General features: G+C 39.9%; 1 protein-coding gene across 3 annotated transcripts in view; it reads left to right on the plus strand.

Moving 5' to 3' along the window:
• Positions 1-26,877, plus strand: part of UGGT2 (UDP-glucose glycoprotein glucosyltransferase 2) — a 183,941-nt gene that overhangs the window by 57,536 nt on the left and 99,528 nt on the right. For all 3 annotated transcript variants that reach the window (XM_032864140.1, XM_032864141.1, XM_032864142.1), the window contains exons 9-12: positions 311-410; positions 2,847-2,907; positions 13,563-13,654; positions 18,591-18,741. In XM_032864140.1, the coding sequence (XP_032720031.1) occupies positions 311-410; positions 2,847-2,907; positions 13,563-13,654; positions 18,591-18,741 (404 nt within the window). The remainder of the gene's footprint in view (positions 1-310; positions 411-2,846; positions 2,908-13,562; positions 13,655-18,590; positions 18,742-26,877) is intronic.

The following is a 26,877-nucleotide window of genomic DNA, read 5'->3' on the forward strand; positions in this document are numbered from 1 at the left end:
AACCTTAGAAAAAATAGTTTTGCATCAACATTTCTTTTCCCATATCTTTTTCTGAAGCTATACTATAATTGGTGGAAAACAATAGGTATTAAATGATAATTAATCCTTTATAAAAGTGTAAAGCTTACCTTATTTGGACATAAGTGATAGCCTTACATTTAAAACTTTTGAAGAATGTTAAATGTAAGAGTGTTAACATATATATATTATAACATGGCAAGAAGTGTTGACTAAGTTATTTAAATTACATGGACTGTCTATAAAGATCTGATACTATGCTAGATTCCCTAATGATTTTTTTTTTCCCCAGATCTTAGTTTTCAGGCAGCTTCTCAAATAATGTCCACTCCAGTTTATGATGCCATAAAATTAATGAAAGACATTTCACAGAACTTCCCCATAAAAGCCAGGTATGTTAAAATTTATTACTTTGATTAAAGCCAGAACCCTTTCCATTAAATAAATTTTATGAAAATAGCTGATTTCATTTTAACATAGTGATATCAATTAATTCTCACAGATATAGTGTTAATGAAATCAGGGTATTTCTTCGCTATGCATGGTTTTTTTAATCAGGAAAATACTGGCTTGTGTATACATGTGTGTATACTGCAGGATAGAACTCTTGAATTAGACACAAATGGAAAGGAAAAATAATTTATTGAAGTTATTTAAACATAAACAGTGATATGATAATCCAGCTATGGTAAACTTATTTAAGGAATGAATAATGAGGGGATATTTTTTCTCTTTTCTAGGTAAGGGGTTATGAAAAGTATTATTCTAAATAGATTTATGCCCAGAGTATGGCTAGATCATGTTCTTACCCTTTCAGATTCTAAACAGGTAGTAGTGTCTTATTTATGGAAAATTTTATGGAGGACTTTTTTGCCAATAGGATACCTAATGGAACTCCTTCCAGAAATACTGAGTTTACATTAAATATATCTTGCAGTTCAATAGATAATACTTAAGCATGTCTAAAAGTAATCAGTACTTTTACAAAATAACAAAGTCTTGTGCATTTGTAGTCTGGTTAGGAATGACAGGCTCTACAATTATAAACAACCAGTGAAAATAAGTTAGCTTTTCTTGAAGACACAGAGCACGTGATCAGTGCAGCTGTGTTTTTTTGGAAGGAACGGGAGGACGTTCCTGCCATGGCTCCAGCCCTTCTCCACCCATGGGGGTTTGCTGCGCCTCTGTGTGTCTCAGACACTTTGTTGTACATTTGTCCACAGTGCAAACTACTGAATTTTAAATCTAGATTTTCTTTCTTTTGTAAGACAAATAAATAATATGTAGTTGGTCACAAGATAACAAGAACCTTTCCAGGGGACCCTGAAATAGAGGAGTTTGTCAACTTAATTACAGATTAAGAATTGATGTATTGGGGTGCCTGGGTGGCTCAATGGGTTAAAGCCTCTGCCTTCAGCTCAGGTCATGATCTCAGGGTCCTGGGATCAAGCCCCACATCAGGCTCTCTGCTCAGCAGGGAGCCTGCTTCCCTATCTCTCTCTGCCTGGCTCTCTGCCTACTTGTGATCTCTCTCTCTGTGTCAAATAAATAAAATCTTTAAAAAAAAAAAAAAGAATTGATGTATTGATGTGATTCTTTGTGTTAATTCTAGCTTAAACAGTCAAGAACTTGAGAAGTCAGCATATACTAAAACAGAAGTATGCACGTGTGTATAAATGTTTAGCTGCACTGCTGTTTCTGAAATTACTAGATCAAATACAAATTAAGTAAAATAACTCTAGTTTTAAGAGGACCATTAATTCACTCTTTTGACAGTAAGTCAGTTGTAATTCAGGGTTCTGTTGCTAAACTCTGCTCTCATTTTGTGGTTGATCTCTAAAAAAAATTGCAAACTGCAGTAACACTGCTTAGTGGCTAACTTACAGGCTTGAGCATATCTGTAAAGCCACTCTTTAGAAAATCAGTAAATGAGAAAATATTTTATAAATGAATGAAAAATTTGTATTATCAAATTATCTTTTGTAATTTCTCTCAAATGCTACCATGTTTTATGAGATAATACATACTTACTGTGAACTGTCTTAAGATACACCTTTCTGCTTGCGTTTTACTTTAAAGCTGAACTTTGCATTATAAACCTTTTAATTTTTCAGTCACTTATTTGCATAAAATTGACAAATATGTAACTAATTTTGCTAGGAGTTGATAACTCCTGTTAAAAAAAAAAATCTTCTCTGTCTTTAAGTTATAGGGGATATTCAAGAGTCAATATGTGAAATCAGTTTTATTATTTGTTTAGAGCTTACATGCCCTGGTAGAGGTCCCAGGTTAACCAAAATCTTTATGTCCAGGTATTCTGAAAATTGCCAGTTTGCATTGGCACATTTGATGATATTGGTAATTTCATACGAAATTTCTCTGTCTGGGCCCAGTAGCACAAAACAGCGTTTTCAGTCAAGTATATTTGAAAAATAAGTATCTAGTAGTAAACAAGTGCTGACAGTACTTAAAGCATACAGTTAGTGCAGGTGAGCCCTTTTTTAAAATTAAGGTTTTATTTTAATTCCAGTGTAATTAACATACAGTGTTGTGTTAGTTTCAGGTGTATAGTACACTGATTCAGCAACTCCATACATCACCCGAGCGTACATGAACTCTTGACAGTCTGTAATCCACCTGAATCGAACACCCTTGTCAGATGAAAGCCATTGTACCAGTTGTCAGATGGGCTGCATGGAAATGGATACTTTTCAGTCATGAAACATTTTGAATTTTTAGGTTCTTATCCAGAGTACTACTACAGTGAATCACAGATTAGTCTTAAACATTTAAGGAAAAATTAATTATATCCGTATTTATTTTCCCAGATCTCTGACCAGAATTGCTGTAAATCAACTTATGAGGGAGGAAATACAGGAAAATCAAAAGGTTTGTTTGAATTTTTTTTTTCCAATTTACTACACTAATACCACTATTTTAGAGTTTGGATCTTCAATTTTTGTGCAAAAAAGAAAATGATAATTTGTGTTTTTTAGATTATTAAAACAGTTTAGGTTTTTCCATTTTTAGATTGTCTACTTGATGTAGCTTACAGTCTGTGATTCTAGCCAGTCTTTCCTGACATACAACTTAACTTCTTCATTCACCTGTACTCCAGACCTTCTGCCCACATAGTATGGTTTTCTTTATAGGATAAAGAATAAAGCTATGAGCTAATTATTCTGTTTCTCATAACTGGTTTTGCTTTAAAAGCTTGTGAGGCCCGAGTCAGGTTTGGACCACTGGAACATTATTAGAATCGTATGTCATATAGGGCACAGTTGATCAGTAATTTGAAAAGATTCTTAAGAACCCAAATGACCCTAGCTGTGATGGTATTTATAAAGTGCTTAGAACACCGCCTGGGTTAATGACATAGGACTGCCTTGGCTTTAAGAACTAGAACCAGATGCACAGGCCCTTGAACAGTAGGAATTTGTTTTTCTCACATAAAGAATTCTCAGAGTAGTTGGTTACAGACATGGTTTTCCCCTTCTATGGCCGTGGAGTGGCTCCCGCAGCTCTAGACTTCTTACTTGTATTCAAAGCAGAAAGAGGCAGGAGGACGGTATTAGCCATATGTGTCCTCTCTAAAGCCTTCCTGGAACACTTCAGCTAACTCTTCCATCAGATTGGCCGGAATTTTGTCATGCGGCTATCTCTCGCCGCAAGGGAGGCTAGAAAAGTGGCGTTCTTTTCTAGTAATTGGGGCAGGCTGAGGAGAGGTGGGTTAACTTAACCAGCCAACGGTGCCCGTCCCACGCAGACAGAGCTCTCAGTAGATCTCAGCTCTTCCGATGGCGACCAGAAGCTCCAGCAGTTACAGTGACGTCGATGCCTGTCCGTGCCTGGAGCCTGGTGTTGGGAACCATCACACAGCATCCCTGGGCAGGGTATTCCTTGCCTCACTGATCACCTAACAAATTATTGTTTATTTTCCAGAACTAGTTGTAGTATTACTCTTTACTGTAATTTTCCCAATTGCTCTTACCATTCTTGGAACAGAGTGGATTGTTTTCTAATGAAAGTTCCATACTTCCAGTGAATTTTGTTTGAATAACGTACTTTCAGTAGGAAAAGAAGAGAGGGTAGTGAAGAAAAGGGAGGAAAAATGGAGGATGCCAGAGTATCAGTGGCCTCACCCAATCCAGTTTATTTTTGTGCTCATGTCATAGCCCAGAGTGGGTGTTCTGGTCATCAGAGCTTTGCTCCAAGAGGTGGCTTAGTGTCAAAAGGCTGGAGGACTTCATAAGGTCAAAGAAGAATATAGTGGAGATGAAAGTGAGGTCATTGGAAGGACTGAAGACCCAGATCACTGCACTGGTAAATTTCACAGGTAGGCCAGTGCGATGGCCTAATCATAGGGTGATGACCAAAGCTGGTTGCTGAAGCAGAGTGGATGGGGATAGGATTGAGGAAATCAGAAAACTCTGAACCTGGAGGCTTGAATGAGTATGGTGCCTGGTATGGCACATTCCCTCAGAAATATGTGTTGAATTAAAAACTGTTGAATGTTTAAATGTTATCTGTAATACAGTCAGTTTTTAGCAACAGGTGGTTTTTTAAGTGATATGTGTATTGTAGCAGTTATTAATATTCCAATTTATAAAATGAGACCCAGTGATTTCTGTTGAGTCACAGAGTTAGTAAAAGTACCAGAATTTGTGCTCTAATACACAGTTCATTTCAGATCAATTTCATAAGCACTTTGAATTCATTCAAGGGCCAACCGTCTTGCCAGGTGATTAGAAAACAAAAATATTTGAGGAGCTTAAGAAATTTGATCTACATTCGTTTCTTCTCAAAATTCTTGACTGACTCCTATTTCCAGAAGAACAACATACAAAAATTAGAGAAATGCATTTAATAAAATGGTGGGATAGGAGAAATCTAATGTAGACTGTCAGGTCCCCTATGAAAAAACCCAGAGGAAAACCTGTTGATCAAGCAAAGCTGAGTTTAATCACTTACTGAAGTAAGGGAGGAGACCTTGGTGGAATCTTACTCTCAAAAGAAGGATGTTATGGTAGATTATCTGTAGGTTCCAGAGCTTCTGTTCAAGCGAGTTGGGTCTTTTAAGGTAGGGGAAATTTTGGGGTTTGGGTGGAGTCTGTAACAGTTTGTAACTAATTGTAAATTAGTTGATTTAGTTAAATAATTAGTTCATAACTAATAATAAACTGAACTAATCACCCACACTGTCTGCTAATGGAGTGTTGAACTACCTCTGGTAAAAAAATAAACACCATTTTTTGATGGAAAAAAAAAGAAGAGGCACTTTGAGCGGGGCAAGTGCTGTGGTTGGCATAGGGGCAGTGGGAGTGCAGACTGAGAAAAAGCAGACCACCGGGGCAGTGCTCATTTCTTCGGCTCTGATTTGCTGTTGTACCAGGGATCTAATCAGTCCTGTGTCTGCCTCCCTCTTGAGCAGGCCAGAGATCCCAGCTAAACAGCCATCCTAGAGCAGCTCCCTGCTCCAGATGGCCTGACGGGGGTTCCAGACCAGTGTTGTCTCCTGGGACATTGACACAGCAGCCAAGTTTATTGGCGCTGGGGCTGCCACAGTTGGTGTGGCTGGTTCAGGGGCTGGCATTGGAACAGCGTTGGGCAGCTTGACCTTGGCTGTGCCAGGAACCCGTCTCTCAAGCAGCAGCTCTTCTCCTGTGCCATTCTGGGCTTTAGCATTGGTTTAGGATCGGTCAACACAAAAGTGATGGTTTTTTGTTTTTTGTTTTGTTTCGTTTTGTTTTTAAGATTTTATTTATTTATTTGACAGAGAGATCACAAGTAGGCAGAGAAGCAGGCAGAGAGAGAGGAGGAAGCAGGCTCCCTGCTGAGCAGAGAGCCCGACGCGGGGCTCGATCCCAGGACCCTGGGATCATGACCTGAGCTGAAGGCAGAGGCTTTAACCTACTGAGCCTGGCACCCCAAAAGTGATGGTTTTGATGAGCAAATTTATAAGCAAGTTTTTTGCCCAGATTAGGTAACTGTTCAGATTTGCCAACAGACTGTTTTGCAGATACATTCCAGATTTGCCTGGCACACTTTGTTTGCAAGAATTTCCTGAAGCAAATGATTATTTATTCATTTATAGCTTTTTCTTCCTGGACAAGAATTTCCTGTAATAGTTAAGTGATACCAGCTCAAGGGATCCCCCTTCTTAATCCCCATAGTTGAGCTGTAATGACATAGGTGGTCTCATTTCCCTCTAGGAGGGCAAGAGATGACTCAAGAAGTAGACAGTAGCTAGCTAGAAAAGTGGGGAGAGACAGTGTTATTTTCCCTATAGTACTTTATGACCAAATGTTTGCTGTTGCTAATATAGAAAGTCATAGGGAAATAGAAAGTCATAGGGAAGGACTGCTTAAAAATTTAAGATCATTGGTTGATACATTTGCAGAGGGGAAACATGAAATATTGAGATGGATTATGTTGTTGTTCACAGTCACTCTCTTCCCTCAGATGTTGATTGATGCCATGTCACTTTGGCTAATATAAAATGAGCAGATACACACATCTGTGCAAGCAGCAGCTTTGTGGTTCGGTTGCCTTGTTGCTTCTGCTCTCTGTCATGAGGCATGTCCCACACAGGCGCTGCTCCCCTGGTCTGGCACCTGAAATGAAAAAGGCCCTGGAGTGGAACCGAAGATGACTTGAAGGTGTGACTGCATGATATGAGCAAGAAGTAAATGTTTCTTCTAGTAAGCCACTGAGATTCCGGCGTTCTTTGTATTAAGAACCTGGTTACAGTAATACCATCAAATGTATTAAATTTCATACGTTACTTTTCCATCTGTTTAATTGTATTTTATCCTAGGCTCTTGAAACTATACAACAATGTTTCTGTGTTTGAAAGAAATTCAGAATAATTTCTGTTGCTCCACAAAACCTGATTTTAGGGCTATTAGAAGAACTGAAGGAATGAAATAGCTATGGAAATAAGAACAGGCAGAAGTCCTGGTTTAGTTGCTGGTACTAGCTTTGAAGAAGTCATCTTCTTCAAACCTCTTCTGGAAACTGTAATTACATGGTTCAGATTAGAATCATCTGTGAGCATATTTTGTAAATATGTACAGCGTCAAGATGGCAGAAATAGTAGAAATGTAGTCAGAATGACAAGGTTAAGGTTGGAATTTTTTTAAAGATTTTATTTATTTATGTGACAGAGAAAGCACAAGCAGGGGGAGTAACAGAAGGAGAGGGAGAAGCAGGCTCCCCACCGAACAGGGAGCCCAATGCAGGGCTCTATCCCAGGATGCTGGGATCACGACCTGAGCCAAAGGCATACGCTTAACCGGCTGAGCCACCCAGGTGCCCCTAAGGTTAGAATTATTACAGAGTTATTCTAATATCACATTTAAAAAGATCTTTCAGTTCATATTTCATTATGTTAATCCAGGATTAACATTATCTGTCAATCCTAGTATTTGCTGTATCTCCTCATTTTTTTTTTTTTAGGAATTATTTGGATCTTTTAAATTTTAGTATCTTTATTATTTGTATATTGCACATTTTATTGTCAACTTAGCTAGGGAAGCTGGCTTTGGTTAATTTTATTTAGTTATATTTTGAGTTAAAAGCTGGCTTAAGCTGACATTTTGTTATTAAGAGGATAGTGATTGGCTCCAATAGGAATATGGCTACAGCCCAATTCAAAATAGTCCCATTTATTCTCCTAAAAATCATACATAGCAACAAGAAGAATAAAAACAGCTTTTCAGCAAAACTAGCAGAAGGCAAAAACCTAAATTTTGTGTGTGGTGGGAAATGGCCAGCCCCAGCAGAACTGAAGCATAAAGCCAGAGTCGCATGGAGGGGAAGTGTGGGACGCAGCCGGGGTACCAGGAAGAAGCAGCAAGCACTCCCTCTCGGGGGAGAGGGCTCTGCTCTGAGACGGAGCTCTATGGGCAGGTGGGACTAACACAGATAGGAGAGGGCACGTCTGCTGCGGGAGGTGGGTCGTGCCAAGTGCATGGAAGTGGCAGATTGAAGAAAACCTGGCTAGTTTGAGGGAACAGCTCCTCCAGGAGATAAGGGCAGCATCCTTTGGTGGCTGAGTGAAGAGGAAAAGTGCCTGGTGATGAGAGCCTTTGAGCCAGTTAATATTGGAGAATCTAAGGAAAACGACATTGGGAGACCCGGCTCACACTGTGGATCTCTGTACGGAAACCACAGGCCAGGAAACCTGGAGGCTAGTTTTGCCTCTTTTACTCCAAAATGATCTCCCCTGCTAATGCCTGGTGCAAGAAAATCTAAGTGATTCAGATATGCTTAGAAAAGTGTAGACCTATTACATGCATCTCAAGATGTCCCTGTAAAGGGGAAGAGGAGGAACCAAACTTACACTGTAGATGAAGAAACTTCACTGAGCAGAGGACTGCGGCACGACATTCAGACACGTGCTCGAAAAGCTAATGAAGCTGAGATGCAACACAGGAGGCAGAAGTATAGAGACTCACGGGCGAAGATGGGCCTATAGAGGGGGTGATGGCCAGGTCACCAGAGAGCATGAAACCAGAGCTGGAAGGACCTGGCAACGATCTTGAAAGTAACCATTTTAGAAATACAGATCAAAATTACAAGTGGCACAACGGAGAACTGACCTTATAAAAAGCACAGGAGGAGACATAGTGGCTAGAATTAAGAAATGCAAAGAAGGGACGCATGAGTGGCTCAGTTGGTTAAGCATCTGCCTTCTGCTCAAGTCCATCTCAGAGTCCCAGGATTGAGCCCCGCATCGGGCTCCCTGCTCAGTGGAGAGCCTTTCTCTCCTGCTGCTCATGCTCTCTCTCTCTCTCATTCCCTCTCAATCTCAAATAAATAAATAAAATCTTAAAAAAAATTAAAACAAGTAGAAAGGATTCAAGAAAAATGACAAATAAAAGGCAGATAAAGGAAATCCAGCATTCTTATAGTGGCGTCTGTGAAATGGACAGAGCAAATGTTTTAAGCTGTAATTAGGTACTTTTCTGAAATGAACGACTTGAACACACATTATTGAAAGGGTACGCTGTCAATCTGAGGGTTTTGGAGGGGCTGGGGTGGGAGGTTGGGTGAACCTGGTGGTGGGTATTAAGGAGGGCACGTATTGCATGGAGCACTGGGTGTGGTGCATAAACAATGAATTCTGGAACACTGAAAAGAAATTTTAAAAATTAATAAAAATTTTTTTTAAAAGGGTACACTGTGGGGACACCTGAGTGGCTCAGTCAGTTGAGTGTCTGCCTTTGGCTCAGGTCATGATCCCTGGGTCCTGGGATCAAGTTCCGTATCGGGATTTCTTGCTCAGTGGGGAGCCTGCTTCTCTCTCTTCCTGCAGCTACCCCTGCTTGTCCTCATACACTCTCGCTCTCTGACAAATAAATAAAAATCTTTTTATTTATTTATTATTCTCTAAATAAATAAATAAATAAATAAATAAAAGGGCATGCTGTGTAACTGGGAAACTGACCAAGAATCATCAAACGAACAAAGGCTATAGGAAAAAAGGAATTATTGGTGCATGTAGCCATAAGGATAAGGAAAGAAAACCAGGTTGGCATCAGATTTTCAAACCACAAAAGAGTCGAAAACTGTTGAGTGAGGTTGGGCCAGGCAAGAGGAGAGGCAGCAGGAGGAGATCAGAAACTAATTTTATTATTTTTTTACAATAGAATCATTAGCGACCTTTTAAAGAAAGAGATGACCGAGGATGTTACATGATGATACATGTGTAATAGTAACTAGGAGAGCAAAAGTCATGCAGAGATTAGTCAGAAAATATTACCGTGCTGAAGTTATAGAAGTGAATTTGGGTTTGGTTTTATTCAGGAGGCAACTGCTTTCAGTCCAGAGTACAGCAAATTACGCTTTGAAGTTCAGAATTGTTATTGTAATCAGATATTGGGCAGAATTAGAAATGTCAGTCCAATGTGTATGTTATTGTTTACTGTAAGCTGTTTGTTTCCATAATACTTTTTTGTCCAGGGGAATAAAATGGAAATATGAGAGGGTAATCTGGTTAACTCTTTTTTTCTTCAGTGGTTGTATAATAGATTGTTTCAATCTCATAATTATGTAATAAACCAAATGCTGGTGTTTAAATACAAAATCCAAGTAAAGAATCATACCCAATCCAAATAAAAGCCATACCTTTTCTAATTATGTGAACTAATTACTTAGGAGGGATGAAAATTTTAGAATTGTAAAGAAAATCCCTAATAGAATGTCCCTTCTAAGAGTTCTTCTGTAGGACATTTTTTAAAAAATTGTAATCTTCTCTCATCACTCATCCTGGAAAAATCACAGCAACAAAACATCTCCTACATCAAGATATATCTGACTTCACTTTTAAAATTCAGAATGAATGCATTTTCAGCCTAGGGGCCTCCAGACATGTTTATAAACAGACTTACCATTAGAAAGCTCAGCCAGTCTTCTGAGATTCACTCAGTCAGAATTTTTTTTAGCGTCACGTAATGACCCAGCTTGGTTGGTTCTTAAAGGGGGTTATGTTTTAATGTATTCCCTCTTTTTTTGAATGAGGTTCTGTTTTTTATATTTGTTTCTGCTCAAAGCCAAAGAGCACTCCCAGCTTAACTGCACTTCAAATAAAAGGTCTGTGTATATTTTTGGGACCTTAAAAATAATGTGAAATTGAGCCTCAAGCTCCTATGAAGATGAAAGAGGTCATGAATTCTTATTGGAAACCTGTTCTTGGGGCGCCTGGGTGGCTCAGTCGGTTAAGCATCTGCTTTTGCTCAGTCATGATCTTGGGGTTCTGGGGTCAAGCCCCACATAGGGCTTCCAGCTCAATGGGAAGTCTGCCTCTCCCTCTCCATCTGCCTCAGCCTCTCCTGCTTGTGCGCTCTCTCTCGCTCTCTCTCTTTCTCATGCTCTCTCTGTTTCAAATAAATAAAATCTTTAAAAAAAAAAAAGTTGATGCAAAAGTTGGGTATTCAACATGGATGGGACTGGAGGAGATTATGCCACTGAGTGAAATAAGTCAAGCAGAGAACGTCAGTTATCATAGGGTTTCACTTGTGGAACATAAGGAAAAGCATGGAGGACATTAAAAGGAAGGGAAAATGAAGGGGGGAAAATCGGAGGTGGAGACAAACCATGAGAGACTGTGGACTCAGAAAGAAACTGAGGGTTTTGGAGGGGAGGGAGTCGGGGATGGGTTAGCCCAGTGATGGGTATTGAGGGCACAGACTGCATGGAACGCAGGGTGTTATACACAAACGATGAATCATGGAACACGACATCAAAAACTAATGACATGCTGTATGGTGACTAACATAATAAAAAAGAAAAGAAAAAGAAAACCTGTTCTTCCCTCACCAAGAACCAACGTGAGACCAGAAAGCTTCTATGCTGTTTCTTCAGGGCAGTTTGTTTTCTAGATCACCTTTCACACCATTCATTTGTGTGCACAGGATATCTCTGACTCTTCTCCCTGCTCTGAGTGGGCCCAAGGCTTTGGCTCTGGTCCTTCTGAGATCAGCCCTGCAAGCTCCAAGCTTTAGGCTTCCTAGGAAGCTTGAGATTTCCTTGGGGTGGTGCCTTCAGTGTTTGCTTCTATCCTTGGACTCCTATTCCTACTACTTCTCTGCCCTTACATGAAGTCTTTACTTTTTAAAAACGAAACCATCTATTTAGAGGGTATTATTAATATTTTAATCTAACATTTTTTTAAAGATTTTATTTATTTGAGAGAGAGACAGTGAGAGAGAGCATGAGCAAGGAGAAGGTCAGAGGGAGAAGCAGACTCCCCATGGAGCTGGGAGCCCTATCCCAGGACTCTGGGATCATGACCTGAGCCGAAGGCACTCGTCCAACTAACTAAGCCACCCAGGCGTCCCAATCTAACATTTTTTAGTAGGATTTCAGGATTTCTGGTTCATCATATCGCTGGAAACTGAAGTCTTAACCTCTTGATTTGCAAAAATCTATCTTAACTTGTACACTTGGGTAATTTTCCAGGATTGAAGGCTTACTCCTCCGAGGGGAAGGAGAAAGAATTTGTCAGCAGCAGTCTCCAGTAGACTAACAGTATTTCAGCAGTCAGATCCATGAGTTTAACTGGTTACCCTGTTTCGACTGTCTTTGTTCAAGGCCCTCTGGCTGGCATCAGCCTTGTAGAGGGAAATAGTTTAGTATAGATCTGTGTGCTTGACGCGCTTTCTCCTTACCGCTGAGATGCCTAAAACGAATTAGGTGCTAGAGAGAGCTTGACACAGTGTGTATGAGAGTTCTCTGCAAGTTTGGGGAAAATAAGCAATGAGTTCATTAGGCATCTATAGATTTTGGAGTTAGAATGCAGATTTCTTAGAATAAGTGATAGAAAGGCACAGAAATAGTTAAAGATAAATCAGAGTTTCACCTATGAATCTTCTCATGTTAGAGTTTAATCTCTTGCTAGTATTCCGTATAAATGAAGTGGAATTATTTTCTGTCCTGTTACAAATTTAGATCCTTCTCTCCCTTTTCTTTATGTAACCTGTTGTGGTGAGTGATAACACATGGAAAAATTCACCTCTTCCAGACCTTCTCTGAATCTCTTCTTGTTACTTGCTTCACCTGCCTTTCTAGAATAATTGATACCAACCTCTGTTTTTCCTTCTAAATGAATCTGCCTGCTCTAATAGTAATGAAAGCTTCCCTTGTGAGTGCTGCATGTGTGACTAGACACAGATATAGATCACATTTATTCTTTATTACCTTTGAGATAGAAGTAAGTACTCCATTTTCCAGATGAGGAAACGGAGACATACGGAAGCAAAGTAACTTGGTCCAACACTTACCGTGACTAAATGGCAAGACTAGGATTTAAAGTGGATATGACCCCCTCCCCACTATCTTGGTAACTATGCTGTACTGGCAAGAGCATTACATTCTTTACTTCTGTTACTGCTCTAGTCCCTGAAGTGGTTTCTAGCTCATAGAAAATCTAAGTGTTTCAGATATGCTTGGGGAGCATGTACTGAATGAAAAAAAGCTAAACATTGGCACACTGCTTTAATGGGAACCTACATGAATTTGGAGTGATCTCCAACTAATATTTCCAAACCCACCAAAGTTTTGAGTCCGTGACAGTAAGGACTAGGAGTGTGGCAACTATCATATTCTAAGTATGTGTGCGCCTACACGCACACACAATACAAGATGTATTAGGTAAGTAATTGTCCTAGAGCTAGAACTTTAATACATATTGCAGAAACATGTATCAAAATATTCAGGTATTTGTGTCTCTAAGCTATCACAAGATTTCCATCACTTAAGCTTAGGGGTGAGCAGGCTGCTAACCACCTAGAGGCCCAATCCAGCCTCCCTCCTGTTTCATAAAGTCAAGGTTTATGGGAACCTGGGCATGCCTGTTTGTCTGCGTGCTGTCTGTGGCTGCTTTTTTGTTACGGGTAAGAGTTGAGTGGCTGCAACAGAGACGACATGGCCAGCAAAGCCCAAAGTATTTACTCTATGACTCTGTGGAAAATTCACCGACTTCAGGCACAGGTCGCTGTTGTTATAGGACTTGGCTAACTATTACTCTGCTCTCTTTCAAGGGTCTTCATGATAGATTTGAAATTCAGCCAGGTGATGCTTGTCTGTTCATAAATGGACTTCGTGTGGATATGAGTGCTTATGATCCTTTTAGGTAAGTGTTAAATTACTGATAGAAACTATGATTTATATGAAGGAAAATATTGTGAACTTAGTGTTTCCCAAAATGCAGATAATCACTTTAAAAGTAAAGCAAATACATATTTTTGTTCAAAACACTTCTGTTACTTTGCTAGAAAACTCTCAAGTGTCTTAGAATGCAGGCCTGGGAGAGACCCTGGAGACATGTGCTCAGATGTGAAAACTCAAGTTTCTAAACCTTCATCTGTACTTGCCGCATTGTTGCAAACTGTCTTTCCTTATAGTTCTGTCCTTTAGCAGGACAGTTCCATGGGACTGTGCTGAGCCGGCAGGGACTCTACCCTCCAGGAAGGAACTGAAAGGAACACAAGGCATTTTCCCAGAAGAATGGAATTAACAGAAAGAGTTTAAAGTGCTTGTATTTGTCAGAAAGGATATTTGAAATTGTAGCATTCAGGTTTCAGCATTCTGTTTTCATAGGTCCAAATAAAAAATTCTTCCAAAATGCCCTAGAGTAGGGGCGCCTCGGTAGCTCAGTTGGCCACTGCTCATGTGTCCTCTCTCTCTCTGTCTCTCTCTCAAATAAAATCTTTTTTAAAAATGCTCTAGGGCAAAATTAGAAAGTCTTGTATTTGTCATGAGCACTGATCCACAAATTAGTCATGGGCCAAACAAGAAAAACCAAACTGAATTTATTTTACTTTTAAAGAGAAGCATACAGCTACTTTAAAAATTAGTATTTATAAGATAAATTTAGTAAACACGATACTTAGTTCAGATATTCAGTTTTAATTCAATTGAATATACTGTCATTGAACTTCAATTAAGTAAATGTTCATTTCATTTTCTTACCAGTTGGGGAAGCATAGGAAAATGTAGAAAAGACTGAGAAATGCAGTAGCACAAATGAAGCTTTTCTCTTTATTTAGTTGGATGCTTGGGAAAAATGATAACTAAGATACACAGGATAAGCCCTCTCCACAGCAGGAGTAGAGCCCTTGTTAGCTGCTGGCCTGCAAGCCTCAGCGGGACAGGAATTCCATCTGTGCTCAGGAATGGTGAGAACAGGTTCAAGAGAGGGAGTAAGTCGGTGGGTAGATTTCGGGAAGGTTTTCGTAGCAGGAACGTTTTGCCCAATTACTTAGAAAGGCTGTAAATTATTCAGGAAACACAGCCCCGTTAGCTCATCTAGCTGGTCAGTGGTGATCTGTGTGACTTGGGACACATTTTGTTCCTCACTGATGTGATCACTGGCCGTAGCTCCTCTAAGGCCCTTGCGGGAGGACAAGATGTGAGGGTGTTTGTATCTTCTGACACTTTTAGCACAAAATAAATTCCCAGAAAGAAGTCAGAACCTAGAGAATAAAATCAGTGTGGAGCCTAAAAGAAAATGATTCAGGCAAGAGGAGAAGGAAGGAAAATGACATGTTACTGAGGTTATATCCTAGATCCAGAGAGAGGTCCCGTGGGACTAGTACTGCACAATTCCCTGTTTAGGGACCGAATGGGAGTGAGGAATTATTTTATGCTTTTTTCCTAGCGCCCGTCTCTCACTGCGTTTTGGGTTGTAGGGGACGGATACAGTCTTTGCCTTCGGTCCCTGGATGTAGTGGGAGGAGCCGGAGCCTCCATGAGTATGGTCAGCGCTGCTTGAGTCCAAGGCCAGGTCCAAGCCTGGCTCTCATCCCCTAGAAGGTTAGCAGCGGGAGGCCGAGGCTGTGACCCGGGAGGAAGGCAGGTAGGGCCGAGTAAACTTGAGAAGGTCCATAAATGGTGTCTCACATTCTCTACCCTAGAGCCACTGACACATCTATTTCTCTAAGCATAATCACCTCAACCACAGATTTGAGCAGACAAACTGGTGCAAAGTGGATGTTAATCATTTTGATAGCCAACCTGTCCTGCTTGAGCATCCCCACAGTATAACTACCAGACAGAAAGATATAACAGAGGTATCTTGAGATCCTTACTTGTGTGGTTTTCCTCTGTATCTTTTTTTTTTTAATCATTTTTTAAATTTATTTTCAGCATAACAGTATTCATTGTTTTTGCATCACACCCAGTGCTCCATGCAATCCGTGCCCTCTCTAATACCCACCACCTGGTTCCCCCAACCTCCCACCTCCCCCCACCTTTCAAACCCTTCACATTGTTTTAAAGTTGTCTGGCTCGGAGTCCTCTGGGGCTCTTGATAAAATATGTATTTGTAATGCATGAAACATTAAAATTCAGAATTATAAAATCAGTATTACAATTCAGCTCAGTGACTATCTGAGTGCCTACTGTGCTATAGGAACTGGTAGATGTTGGGGTGTAGTGGTGAAGACGCGGTCTGGTGGGGTAACAGATAGTAGATACATAATGATAGTGCAGGAAGGTTTGCAGGGCTCTAGGAGTGTAAAACTCTGGAGATTTAAAGTAGCTCTTGATGGAACATGGGGAATGTCAGATTTCTTCAAGGATGGGATCATTTAAGCTAACACTTAAAGGATAGATAAGGCAGAGTGGGGAGTGGGTTCTGCAAGCAGTGGCCCATTTGAGAAAATGAAAATCCTGTCCTGTGGCCAGGCTGTGGAGGGAGGAGGAGCTGGAAGAAGCTGCGGTCACCAAGGTGGGTAAGGGGCAGACTGTGCCACCAGGCTTCGGATTTTCACCTTTCCTCTCAAAGGCAGGAGAAGCCGATGAAGGGCTCTAAGCAAATCTAAAGATAGTAACTATTTAAAAGAGAGGCATGAGAAATTATATTAATTTTTTCAAAATCCAGAGATATAAGGAGTTTTCCTGATAAATAGACCTAACACATTTAAAGAACCATGTTTTTTTAATTGGTAGCCCAAATTCAAGATTTAAAAAGACCAAGGAAGAAACATGCTTATTGAGGGCAAGTGTGTGCCCCATAGTGAATTAATTTAATCTTTATGCCTTATAAAAGGATTCTCACCATTATATTTTTTAGATGGGGAAACGAAGACTCAAGTGTCACACAAAGACAGGGACACAGCTGGCAAATAGTAGCAGGATTCAAAATCCCATGCTCTTTCCGGTATACCCTGGTTTTCCTTGGAAACTAGGTTGAGATTACAAAAATGGTAGATACAAAAGCTATGGGGAATATTAAAGTTCTATTGCCCCCAAAAAGTGTCTGATCAGTAAGCATCATAAAATGGAGAGAACATTGGCAATGCAATCCAGAATTCTTATTTTACACGTAAGAGAATTTAGACCAAAGGGGTTAAGAACTTCAAGAAGCCATGTGTGAAGTAGCATTGTAACCAAAACTAAATCTTATTAGAAGGGTGATTTGTGGTATTTAAGCTAGTGCTCTTTTTACCACACTTATCCTCTAATAGGTTGGAGGGGAGGCTGAAAAGTGTGCTTTGAAAGGCAGTGGTCAGAACTGCCTTAGGATACAGACTTTCAGAGCTAAGTCCTCCAGGCCAGCTTGAAACACTTATTAAAAAAAAAAAAAAAAAAAAAAAAAAAAAAAAACTGCTTTTGTACAAGTTCAGGTATTAGATCTCTACTTTTTTAATATAGATCTCTAGGGGTGCCTCTATAAATAAAAAAAAATTATTTATTTGAGAGGGAAAGAGACAGAGATAGGGACAGAGATAATGACAGAGTAGGAGTGGGAAGGAAAGGGAGAATCACGGGGGCTTGATCCCAGGACCCCAGATCATGACCTGAGCCAAAGGCAGATGCTTAACCGACTGGAGCCACCTAGGTGCCCCTAAATAAAATGCTTAAAAATAAAAATAAATGTAGATTTCTATAGACCTCCCTAAGAATGGTATTCTAAAATCTATATATTGCTTTATTCTGATTCTGTTCATTTCTGAAAAGCGAAGTGATTTCCATGATTGGATTTTTTTTAAGGAGGCAATTAGGTTACATATTATAAATAAGAATTTTAACACTTGGTTTCAAAAAGTAATAACGTCCTTCCTTGCCTGGTAAACTTTTACTTTTCCAAATACAAGGACACTTTACCACAATCCGTAAAGCCTTACAGCTAAGGGAAGTGCTGTCTTCCCACAGCATTCACATCCCCGCTCTGTGCATCAGCTGCGGGACCTGGGCAGGAGACCACCTGTCTGGGCCTTCCTGGGACTTCCTGGGGGAAGACAGGGTGAGAGGTGCTCTATTTGGGAAGAACAAGGCACTTACCTGGCACACATGTGAGCTTCTTCAGTAGAAACTTAGAGACTTAAACTGCCCAGACTTTTTGCCAGTAGGATTATCTGTTGATGTTATTTTTTAGCTATAATATTTTCTGTCATGTTTAAGCGCTCTCAGAGTATTATATATATGATTCGAAATTTTAATATGTTTTCTAAACAAATGTGAACTTTCATGCTTTAATGGCTCTTTTCTGTGCTAAAATTTTATATTTTAGGTCCTATTTGATCTTACCTTGTTTTAATAGTAGATTTACCAAAAGAGTAACCTATTGTACTATTCCTTTCATTTTTGGCTCACTTGGGTGAGCGAGCATATCTTCACTTCTTTGCTTAAGAATGTAATAAATAGGGGCGCCTGGGTGGCTTAGGGGGTTAAGCCTCTGCCTTTGGCTTAGGTCATGGTCTCAGGGTCCTGGGATCAAGCTCTCTGCTCAGTGGGGAGCCTGCTGCCTCTCTGCCTACTTGTGATCTCTCTCTCTCAAATAAATGAATAAAATCTTAAAAAAAAAAAAAGTAATAAATATACCTTGTTGCCTTACCTCTTAAATATTAAGATCTTATCACTACACACAAGAAAGTCAACCTGAGTTTACCCTAAGTAACTAATTAGAACTCCTTGTCTCATTTGTTAATGAGTTTAATAATATTTTTTCCTGCTATTATTAAAAATACCAGTGGAATTCGTTTCTGAGGCTTTAAGAAAGCTATAAACTTTAAAGGGTTTTTTGGCAAATCAAAGTAAACCTTTTTTTTTTTTTTCTTTAAAAGTCTTTTGGATATGCTGAAACTAGAAGGAAAAATGATGAATGGCCTCCGCAACCTTGGGATCATCAAAGAAGATGTTAGCAGATTTTTAAAATTAAACTCCCATGTTTTGGACCATACCTATGCGTTAGATATTAGGCATTCTTCTATAGTGGTAAGTGCTTATGTAATTCTTTGTTTTTAAAAACTTCAGATTTAAGACTTAGCTTAAAACCAAATATTGGCAGGCTTTCAAATAAATGTAAGCATTTTGAAAGAGGCTGCAGGAGAACTCAGTGAGAAAAAAGGTAAAAATACAGACTCATCTGCCTCTCATTCTCTTATCTTCTCTCCCCTCCTTCCTGTTCTCTGCATTTCCTCTCAAGAACTCACTCCTTTAGGATCCTTTCCAGCTTTAAAAACAAACACAAACAACCAAGTAACCCCATAAAGAACAGCAGCAAAACATCAAATAATTAGAATCTGAAGAATGTAAGAATACCACCTACTATGGTGAGAACCCTGCCTGGCTGGCTCACGGGGCCTCCGAGCGTTCTGGTCTGTGCTGCTGCCTGCGGGAACTGGTTGTCTGCTCAGCTCACCCCTGCTTGCGGCCGGGATGCGGTCCCATCCTCCGTGTGGCCAGTGAGGCTGTCCGTGGCCTTCTCCCTCCTCTCATTTCTCAGACTGTAAAGTACTCCTCTAGCCACTTTCCCTTCTCTCACACTGGGGAAGCACTATTTCCCCTCTCTGTCCAGTCAGCTCCCACTCTTTCTTCAGGCTTCTGCTCCAGACAGTACTTCTGAGAGAAGCCCACCTCAGCTACCCAGGTTGGAAAATGGTCGTAGATGCACTGTATCGAGGAGCCCCAGGGTCAGCCTCAGGCCCAGTGATGTGCTAAAACGACTCAGGAAGCTAGAAGTTGTTACAGTCATGGTTACAGTCTGTCAGAGCAGCAGAACACAAGCAGTATCAGCGGAGGGAGAGAGAGCATGGGGCAAAGTCCAGAGGAAACCAGGCAGGAGTTTCCAAGAAGGGGCTCCTCATGCAGTCGTAGATGACGTGCTTGATCTCATGTGTGACGATCCGTGCCAGGCTAGCTGGAGCCGGGAGTACAGGGCTCGGAAAGAGGTCTGTCCTATGAGCATATAATGCCCATGTGACTGATCTCTGTCACTGAAGCTCCCGACCCTCAGAGGAAAGCTCGGGTTCATCCTAATGTTCCCAGAAACTCCATACAAACCTCCACAGCATGTAGCAAGACCCTCAGCGTGGGAGAAACTCTGTCAGAACATTTCAAGAGTGAGTTCTCAGAAGCCAACCTAGAACCTTTGTCACAGAAGCAGGTCCTCCTAGGGAATATGCAAGGTGTGAGCAAGCTGGCCAGCTGAGTTAACCTTACCCCCCAACATATACACATGTGCGTGCACACACACACGTGTGTATATACATGCATTTCTATCATGTTACAGAACTACCACTCCTTCCATATACTTTGCACAGTGAATTATTATAATTTATAATTTTCTCCTGTGATTCTTTGATGTCTTTTTTTCCTTTTTTTTAAATTTTTTATTTTATTAACATATAATATATTGTTAGCCCCTGGGGTACAGGTCTGTGAATCGCCAGGTTTACACACTTCACAGCACTCACCATAGCACATACTTTCCCCGGTGTCCATAACCCAACTACCCTCTCCCTACCCTCCTCCCCCCGGCCCCCCTTAGTTTGTTTTGTGAGATTAAGAGTCTCTTATGGTTTGTCTCCCTCCCGATCCCATCTTGTTTCATTTATTCCCTTCCTACCCCCCAAACCCCCCATGTTGCCTCTCAACTTCCTCATATCAGGGAGATCATAATTGTCTTTCTCCGATTGACTTATTTCGCTAAGCATAATACCCTCTAGTTCTATCCACATCATCGCAAATGGCAAGATTTCATTTCTTTTGATGGCTGCATAGTATTCCATTTTTTATATATTTATATATATATCACAAATATATATATACACACCATACACACACACACAGACGTGTGTGTGTGTGTGTGTGTGTATACACACACCACATCTTCTTTATCCATTCACCTGTTGATGGACCTCTAGGTTCTTTCCATAGTTTGGCTATTGTGGACAGTGCTGCTGTAAACATTTGGTTGCACGTGCCCCTTCGGATCACTACATTTGAATCTTTAGGGTAAATAGCCAGTAGTGTAATTGCTGGGTCGTAGGTTAGCTCTATTTTCAACTTTTTGACGAACCTCCGTGCTGTTTTCCAGAGTGGTTGCACCAGCTTGCATTTCCACCAATAGTGTAGGAGGGTTCCCCTTTCTCCGCATCCTTGCCAGCACCTGTCATTTCCTGACTTGTTAATTTTAGCCATTCTGCATGTCTTTTTTTCTTACTAGACTATATAAACATCTTGAAAGTAGGAATTTTATCCATTTTTTTCCTCACCAGTCAGTCCCTGGTTTTAGTAGGTACTCAATAAATATAAATATTCTTTGAACAAATAAGTAAATATGTATCTCAAACCAACATAAAACGTAATTGTTAACAATGGAACTCTGAGAGCATTCTTATTACAGCATAATCAATATAAATATGTCCATATCACTATTTTGATTTACCATTAGTATAAAAGGTATAACTATTAGAAATGAGAAAATAATCACATGGCAGATTATATAAGTAAAACTCCTCCAAAACAACATTTTAATCAATAAGACCTTAGAATAGGTTTGAAGTGACAGTAAGCAGATAAAAAGCTTTATTTCCAAAAACCATTTGGAGGACATGGTGATTTATTCATATTAACATAAAAATTAATATCTTTACTACTAATAATAGCCAGTTTAAAAAAAAACACCCCTGCAGCTTAACTGAGGAAATGCAGAAGCATAGAAGGATGCCCAGAAAGAGTAGAAATTGGAGCAGACTTGGAAGCAGTCATGGTTATGGCGTCCTTCCAGCATTGACAGCTTTTGATCTAAGTAATTTCACTGGAAACCACTATCAAGAAATAGTAGGAAATGGAGAAAAGTATTCATTCCCAAAGATATGATCATCACTGCGTATTCTTAAAATAGAAATGAATTAAATATATAACAGAAATATTGTAAATTGTATATCCCATGTGCTCAGGTATGTTATTCAGACATCAGAATTATGCTTATAATCATGCTTCCATGGAATCATGGAACAGTGGCTGTTCTTGCATGTTAAGTAAGAAATTACAGAACTACATTACATGATACTATCATGTGAAAAGATGGACAGAAGATCCAAATGAAATAAATCAAAATGTTCTTATTAATGGGTGATATGGTTTAATAGGTAGTTGGGTTTTTTTCTTCATGCTCTTATGAAAATTCCAAATTTTTAGCAATGGGTATGTATGACTTACATGATCAGAAAAAAAAAAGGAAAAAAACATCTCTGACCATCTTGTTAATTGTCTCATATAAAAATTTAAAAGATAATCTTGGAAATGTTCCGTAATCATGGAAGGATAACATCACTAACGAAATGCTGTATATTCCCTGGAGTCATGAAGACCTTAGACTCAGGACAAGTTACATAAGTTCTGAATTAGTTACCACTGTATTTTCCGGAGCAAATATTCATTGTTACTGTTTTCCTGCTCTTGAGAACATATTCTCTCATTGGCCAGAGTTTACTTTAACTTGGATATCTTTAAGCTCAATTAACAAACATCTCCTCTAAAAAGGTTTGATCAGAAAAAGAAATGACTGTGTTAGTAATCTTAATACTTTGGGACTTTTGTTTTAAGCATTTATGCTTAATTTTAAGCATTCGTAGAAGAGCATTGAGAGCATGGGCCATGGTAAGGAAAGGAGGGCAGTAAGTTTCAAGACTACTCTGGAGAAGAAATACATCTATAAGGAAACTTTGCAGCTCCATTTGTAAACATCCTGGTCCTCCCAGGTTGGCAGCAGAGGCCAGTCATTGTGGGGGAGGAGCAGCCCTGCTTCGGTCCCCATCACCCACACCCGGTCCGCTCCCCCACTGCTCTGCTGTAAGGGCTCTGACCCTGGCCCAGCTCTTGGATGCCTGAGGAGGTGTTCTCGATAAGAGTGTTGGGAAGTAATTTTTTTTATTGAGGTAAAATATATATAACATAAGATACGCCCTTTTAACCTTTTTAAGTATGTGACTTGCTGGCATTAAGTACATACACAGTGTAAAATCATTACCAGGATCCATTTTCCCAGAGTCTTTTCATCATTCCAAACAGAAACTATACCCGTAAAGCGGTAACTCCCCACTCCCTTCTCTGCAAGCTCCCTGGTAACCTCAGTTCTGCTTTCTGTCCCTACGGATTTGCCTTTTCTAAGTGCTTCATAAAAGTAAAATTACTTAGTATTTGTCCATTCCTGCCTGGTGTATTTCATTAGGCATACTGTTGTCAAGGTTCATCCATGTTGTAGCATGTATCAGAATTTTATGTTTTTTTTAAGACTAAATAATAGCTTAATTTTTCAAGTACATATTTTTTTGCATGCTATTCATGGAAGTTTTGAGTCTTAATTAAATGCTTTTGCTTTTCCACTTGGAAAGTGCCCGCTTTCCATAGATAATTATATGTGACACTTTATTCTCTAGATTCCTTTAAAAAAATGAATTGACACAGGGCACCTGGGTGGCTCTGTCCATTGAGCATCCTATTTTTTATCTCAACCCAGGTCTTGATCCCAGGGTCGTAAGTTCAAGCCCCATGTTGGGCTCCACACTGGGCACGGAGCCTACTTAAAAAAAAAGAAAACTTAACTGCGCAAAATGCAGAGCCCTGACTTCTGAGCACTCTTGTCACTTTGGTCAGTTAGAGCAGCAATGCACTTACCTCACACTTCAGCTTGATTTTGGCTTCATAGCATTTGCTCCCACCCAATATGATATGCATTTGTTCATGTAGAATCTTCCTCCAGTGGAGTGTAAGCTGCACAAAAACCAGGAGTTGGTTAGATATCCTCAGCATCCATCAGGTGCCATCACATAGGAAGCAGTCAGAAAATCTGTTGGCTATCTTAATGCTAAAACAGAGTTATTCAAGAATGAAAGCAATACTTGCTTTTAATTTTTTTTCTCCCCCTGGATCTGTCTCTCCACTTTTTGTCTTCGCAGAGAAAGCTGGGTCACTGAGTTACATTACTTCTGACCTCTGAATTTATACCCTCCCCCAAAACAAACCTTGGCAGTTTTTTTCTTAAAAGTTGCACAACAGTTGAGTAAAAACTCAAGAGAGTCATTGGGCATTCTCCTATCCCTGGTAAGCCATTCTAGGTGTCTCTGTTCCAGACATCAGAAGACACAATTTGAATTTTATGTAGTTTAATTTCCTGTTTCTAGCCTTGCCACAGTACCTCAGGTTTCTCTTATTTCGTTAAAGTCAGTAAAAACAACCATATGATTGCATGTTTGGCTCCTTTGGATTATAATTGCTTTTCAGTCCTCTGTGCCAGACCACCCACAGGGGAGGGGGCTTCGGTCATATTCCACCTAAATTACCCTGCCCCTAGTCGCAGCTTTCTGTTTTCTGCCCTGTGATATCCATGCTGTAGCCATATTCCTGAGGTGCTTATGATCATTTTCTTTGATTTCCTTTTCCTGAAATTTCCCAAGTCACCCTAGCCATTTGTCATTCTCTCAAAACAATTCTAATTCTTCATTTTTGTCACCAAGATGGCAGTGGTAAGATTCAAAACTGATAAACACCAATCAGCACAGGGAGAGGAAATGATTTCTTTATCCAGGTTAAGGATGCAACTTGCTACTGACAGTGGGCCCCACCACAGACACTGAGTTTACCCCTAGACTCACAGTTTGGTTCCATTGATCTATCTCATCTCCTTATGCAAACACCAGAGTGATTACTGTAGCTTTGGAGTAAGTTTTGAAATTGGGAATTGTGAGTCCTCCAACTTCGTTCTTTTTCAAGATTATCTTGGCAGTCCTACAACTCTTGCTTTCATTATGAATTACAGCATCAGCTTGTCCATTTCTGGAAAAAAAAAAAGATAGTTGGAATTTTTAGTGACATGTCATTGAATATATAGATAGTTTAAGGAATATCACCATTTTAATAAATTGAGTCTTCTGATCCATGAATATGGGATGTCTTTCCATTCATTCACATCTTCTTTATTTCGGTGATGTAGCTTTTGTAGCTTTCAGTATACAAGTCTCATACTTGTTAAACCTATTTCTAAGTATTTTATCCTTCCTGTTGCTATTGTAAATAGAAATATTTTCTTATGTTTGTTTTAGGATTTTTCAGTGCCTCTTAATTTTTTATTGAAAACTGGGCATTTTGAATATTACAGTATGGCACTTCTGCAAGTCAGATTCTCACCTTCCCTGAGGTTGTTTTTGCTGTTTGTTATTGTTTTTGTTACTTGTTGAGTGACTTCTCTGAACTAATTTTGTAAAGCCTGTGTTCATTCTTATGTGTGGCCACAGAAGTCTGTTAGTCTGCCTAGTCATCTACTCAGTATGAGACAGAGATTTACTTAAATGCCTGGACCCCAGAACTCCCAGTCTTGCATAGGGGCTCTGTGTGTTTGTGTGGCACATGACCTGTGGTGGGGGAGGGGACACACGGGAAGTAGACCATGTCTGACCCTCAGCCAGGCAGCTTGCATCCGCCTCAGCCTTCACTTGTTGCTTACACAGAGCTTCAGAGTCAACCAGAGGAAGGAACCTGGGGCTTTTCAGTCTTCCCTGGGCAAGTGCACGACCTTTTAGAATCCCAGGAATACTTCAGAACTTCTCAAAGCCGTTTCCCAAAACATTTCGGTCCCCAGGCTTTCCTCATTAGATTTTGGTTGCTCTCCTTTCGTCCCAAAGGTTTTCTGTTGCTGCAGGCAGGAGCAACTAAAGCATTTTCCTGTAATTATTTTCCACAAAAATGGGGTAGCAGCTCTAACACTGGTATGAGTTAAGATATAGACAAACCTTTTTAGTGGGTTTTCTGGGGAGTCAACCGGCAGTTCAAACAAAAATTAAATCCTTTCAGAATGTGGTCTGTTCTGCTTTCTCCAGTATTGATACTGGAATTGGAGCTGTCATTGTCAAGGCTACTGAATAAGCTTAGGAGCATGAGATGGGACCAGGATAAGTTTCACACCACATATCTCACAGTTCTGACTGAGACTCAGCCATTTTTCTTGAATAAATGCTCTCAAGTTTGCTGCAAGTTTTCGATTTTGGTTAGTTTTCGTAGTTCTTAATATGTTGAGTTCCCCTCGATTTTCTAGTTTCTTATTGCTTTTGTGTCAGGGTGGAGTTTTGAAATTCCTTACTCAGCCATTTTAGCTGATGTCACTCCCTAGAGAAAATACAAAAGATGTCAATTTTACATCTTTTAAGTTATTCGCATCTCTCAGAAAGTCATCCACTAACACCATGACCCATCTTATGTCCATCTGCTAAACTTTGTAGCTCCTTGGACAGTGAAGAGAATGTCTTACACGTTCTAATCTACTAATGACGAAGTCTTTTCTTCAGTGTCTTGGTAGCACGGTAGATGCAAAGGCCAGAGTATGGCCAACAAAACAAATAGCAGCAGATCACTGGAGTGTCATGTCACTGCCAGCCAGTTCTGCATGCAGGTCTGGGAGGCTGCTCTTCCAGTTAGCGTTGCTGCTTCTGTAAATTTACCTGAGAGTAAAAAATGGGCAGTTCAGTCTCTGGGCCTGTGCGAAGCGATTTCAGTCTTCCTTCTGAAGCCCCTGCTTCTGACGTGGTTAAATACTCCCCAAAACCTCGTGTCTGGACCACCGCAGAGGCCGCCTGATTTCCTGGGCACCACGGATCTCTCTCTGCTCTCCTCTGGGATGGTCAGCAGCACTCGCTAGACCGCATGCCTCTGTTGTTCATCTCTCTCACCCTTCGTTCTGATTTTGCAATGTTTCTTTTCTCTGTGCACTTGAGTTAATATACTCTGTATTGTTCTCTCATCCAGTCGACTGATCACTGTCTTCCTCTATGTCCGCTCTGCAGTCAAATCTTCTTTAGAAGTTCTTACAGTTCTTAATTACAGAGTTTTAAAATCTAGATATCCCTTTGGCTCTTCTTGTAATGGATTTTTAGTTCTCTTAACATTTTCCATCTTTCCATCTATTTTTGTTCTTTTTAAAATATATATATAATAATCATAATTATTTTAAAGTCCTTGTCTAAGTCCCTCTGTATTGCCTGGTTTTTCTCTTGTATTTTAATATTTGGTCCTTTTTTTTTTTTTGCATGGCAGCTTTTTTTTTTTTTTTTTTTTTTTTTTTTTTTTTTTTTT

Source organism: Lontra canadensis, unplaced genomic scaffold (genome assembly GCF_010015895.1).
Source record: "Lontra canadensis isolate GAN:19392208 unplaced genomic scaffold, GSC_riverotter_1.0 scaffold26, whole genome shotgun sequence".
NCBI classification, from domain to species: Eukaryota; Metazoa; Chordata; class Mammalia; order Carnivora; family Mustelidae; genus Lontra; species Lontra canadensis.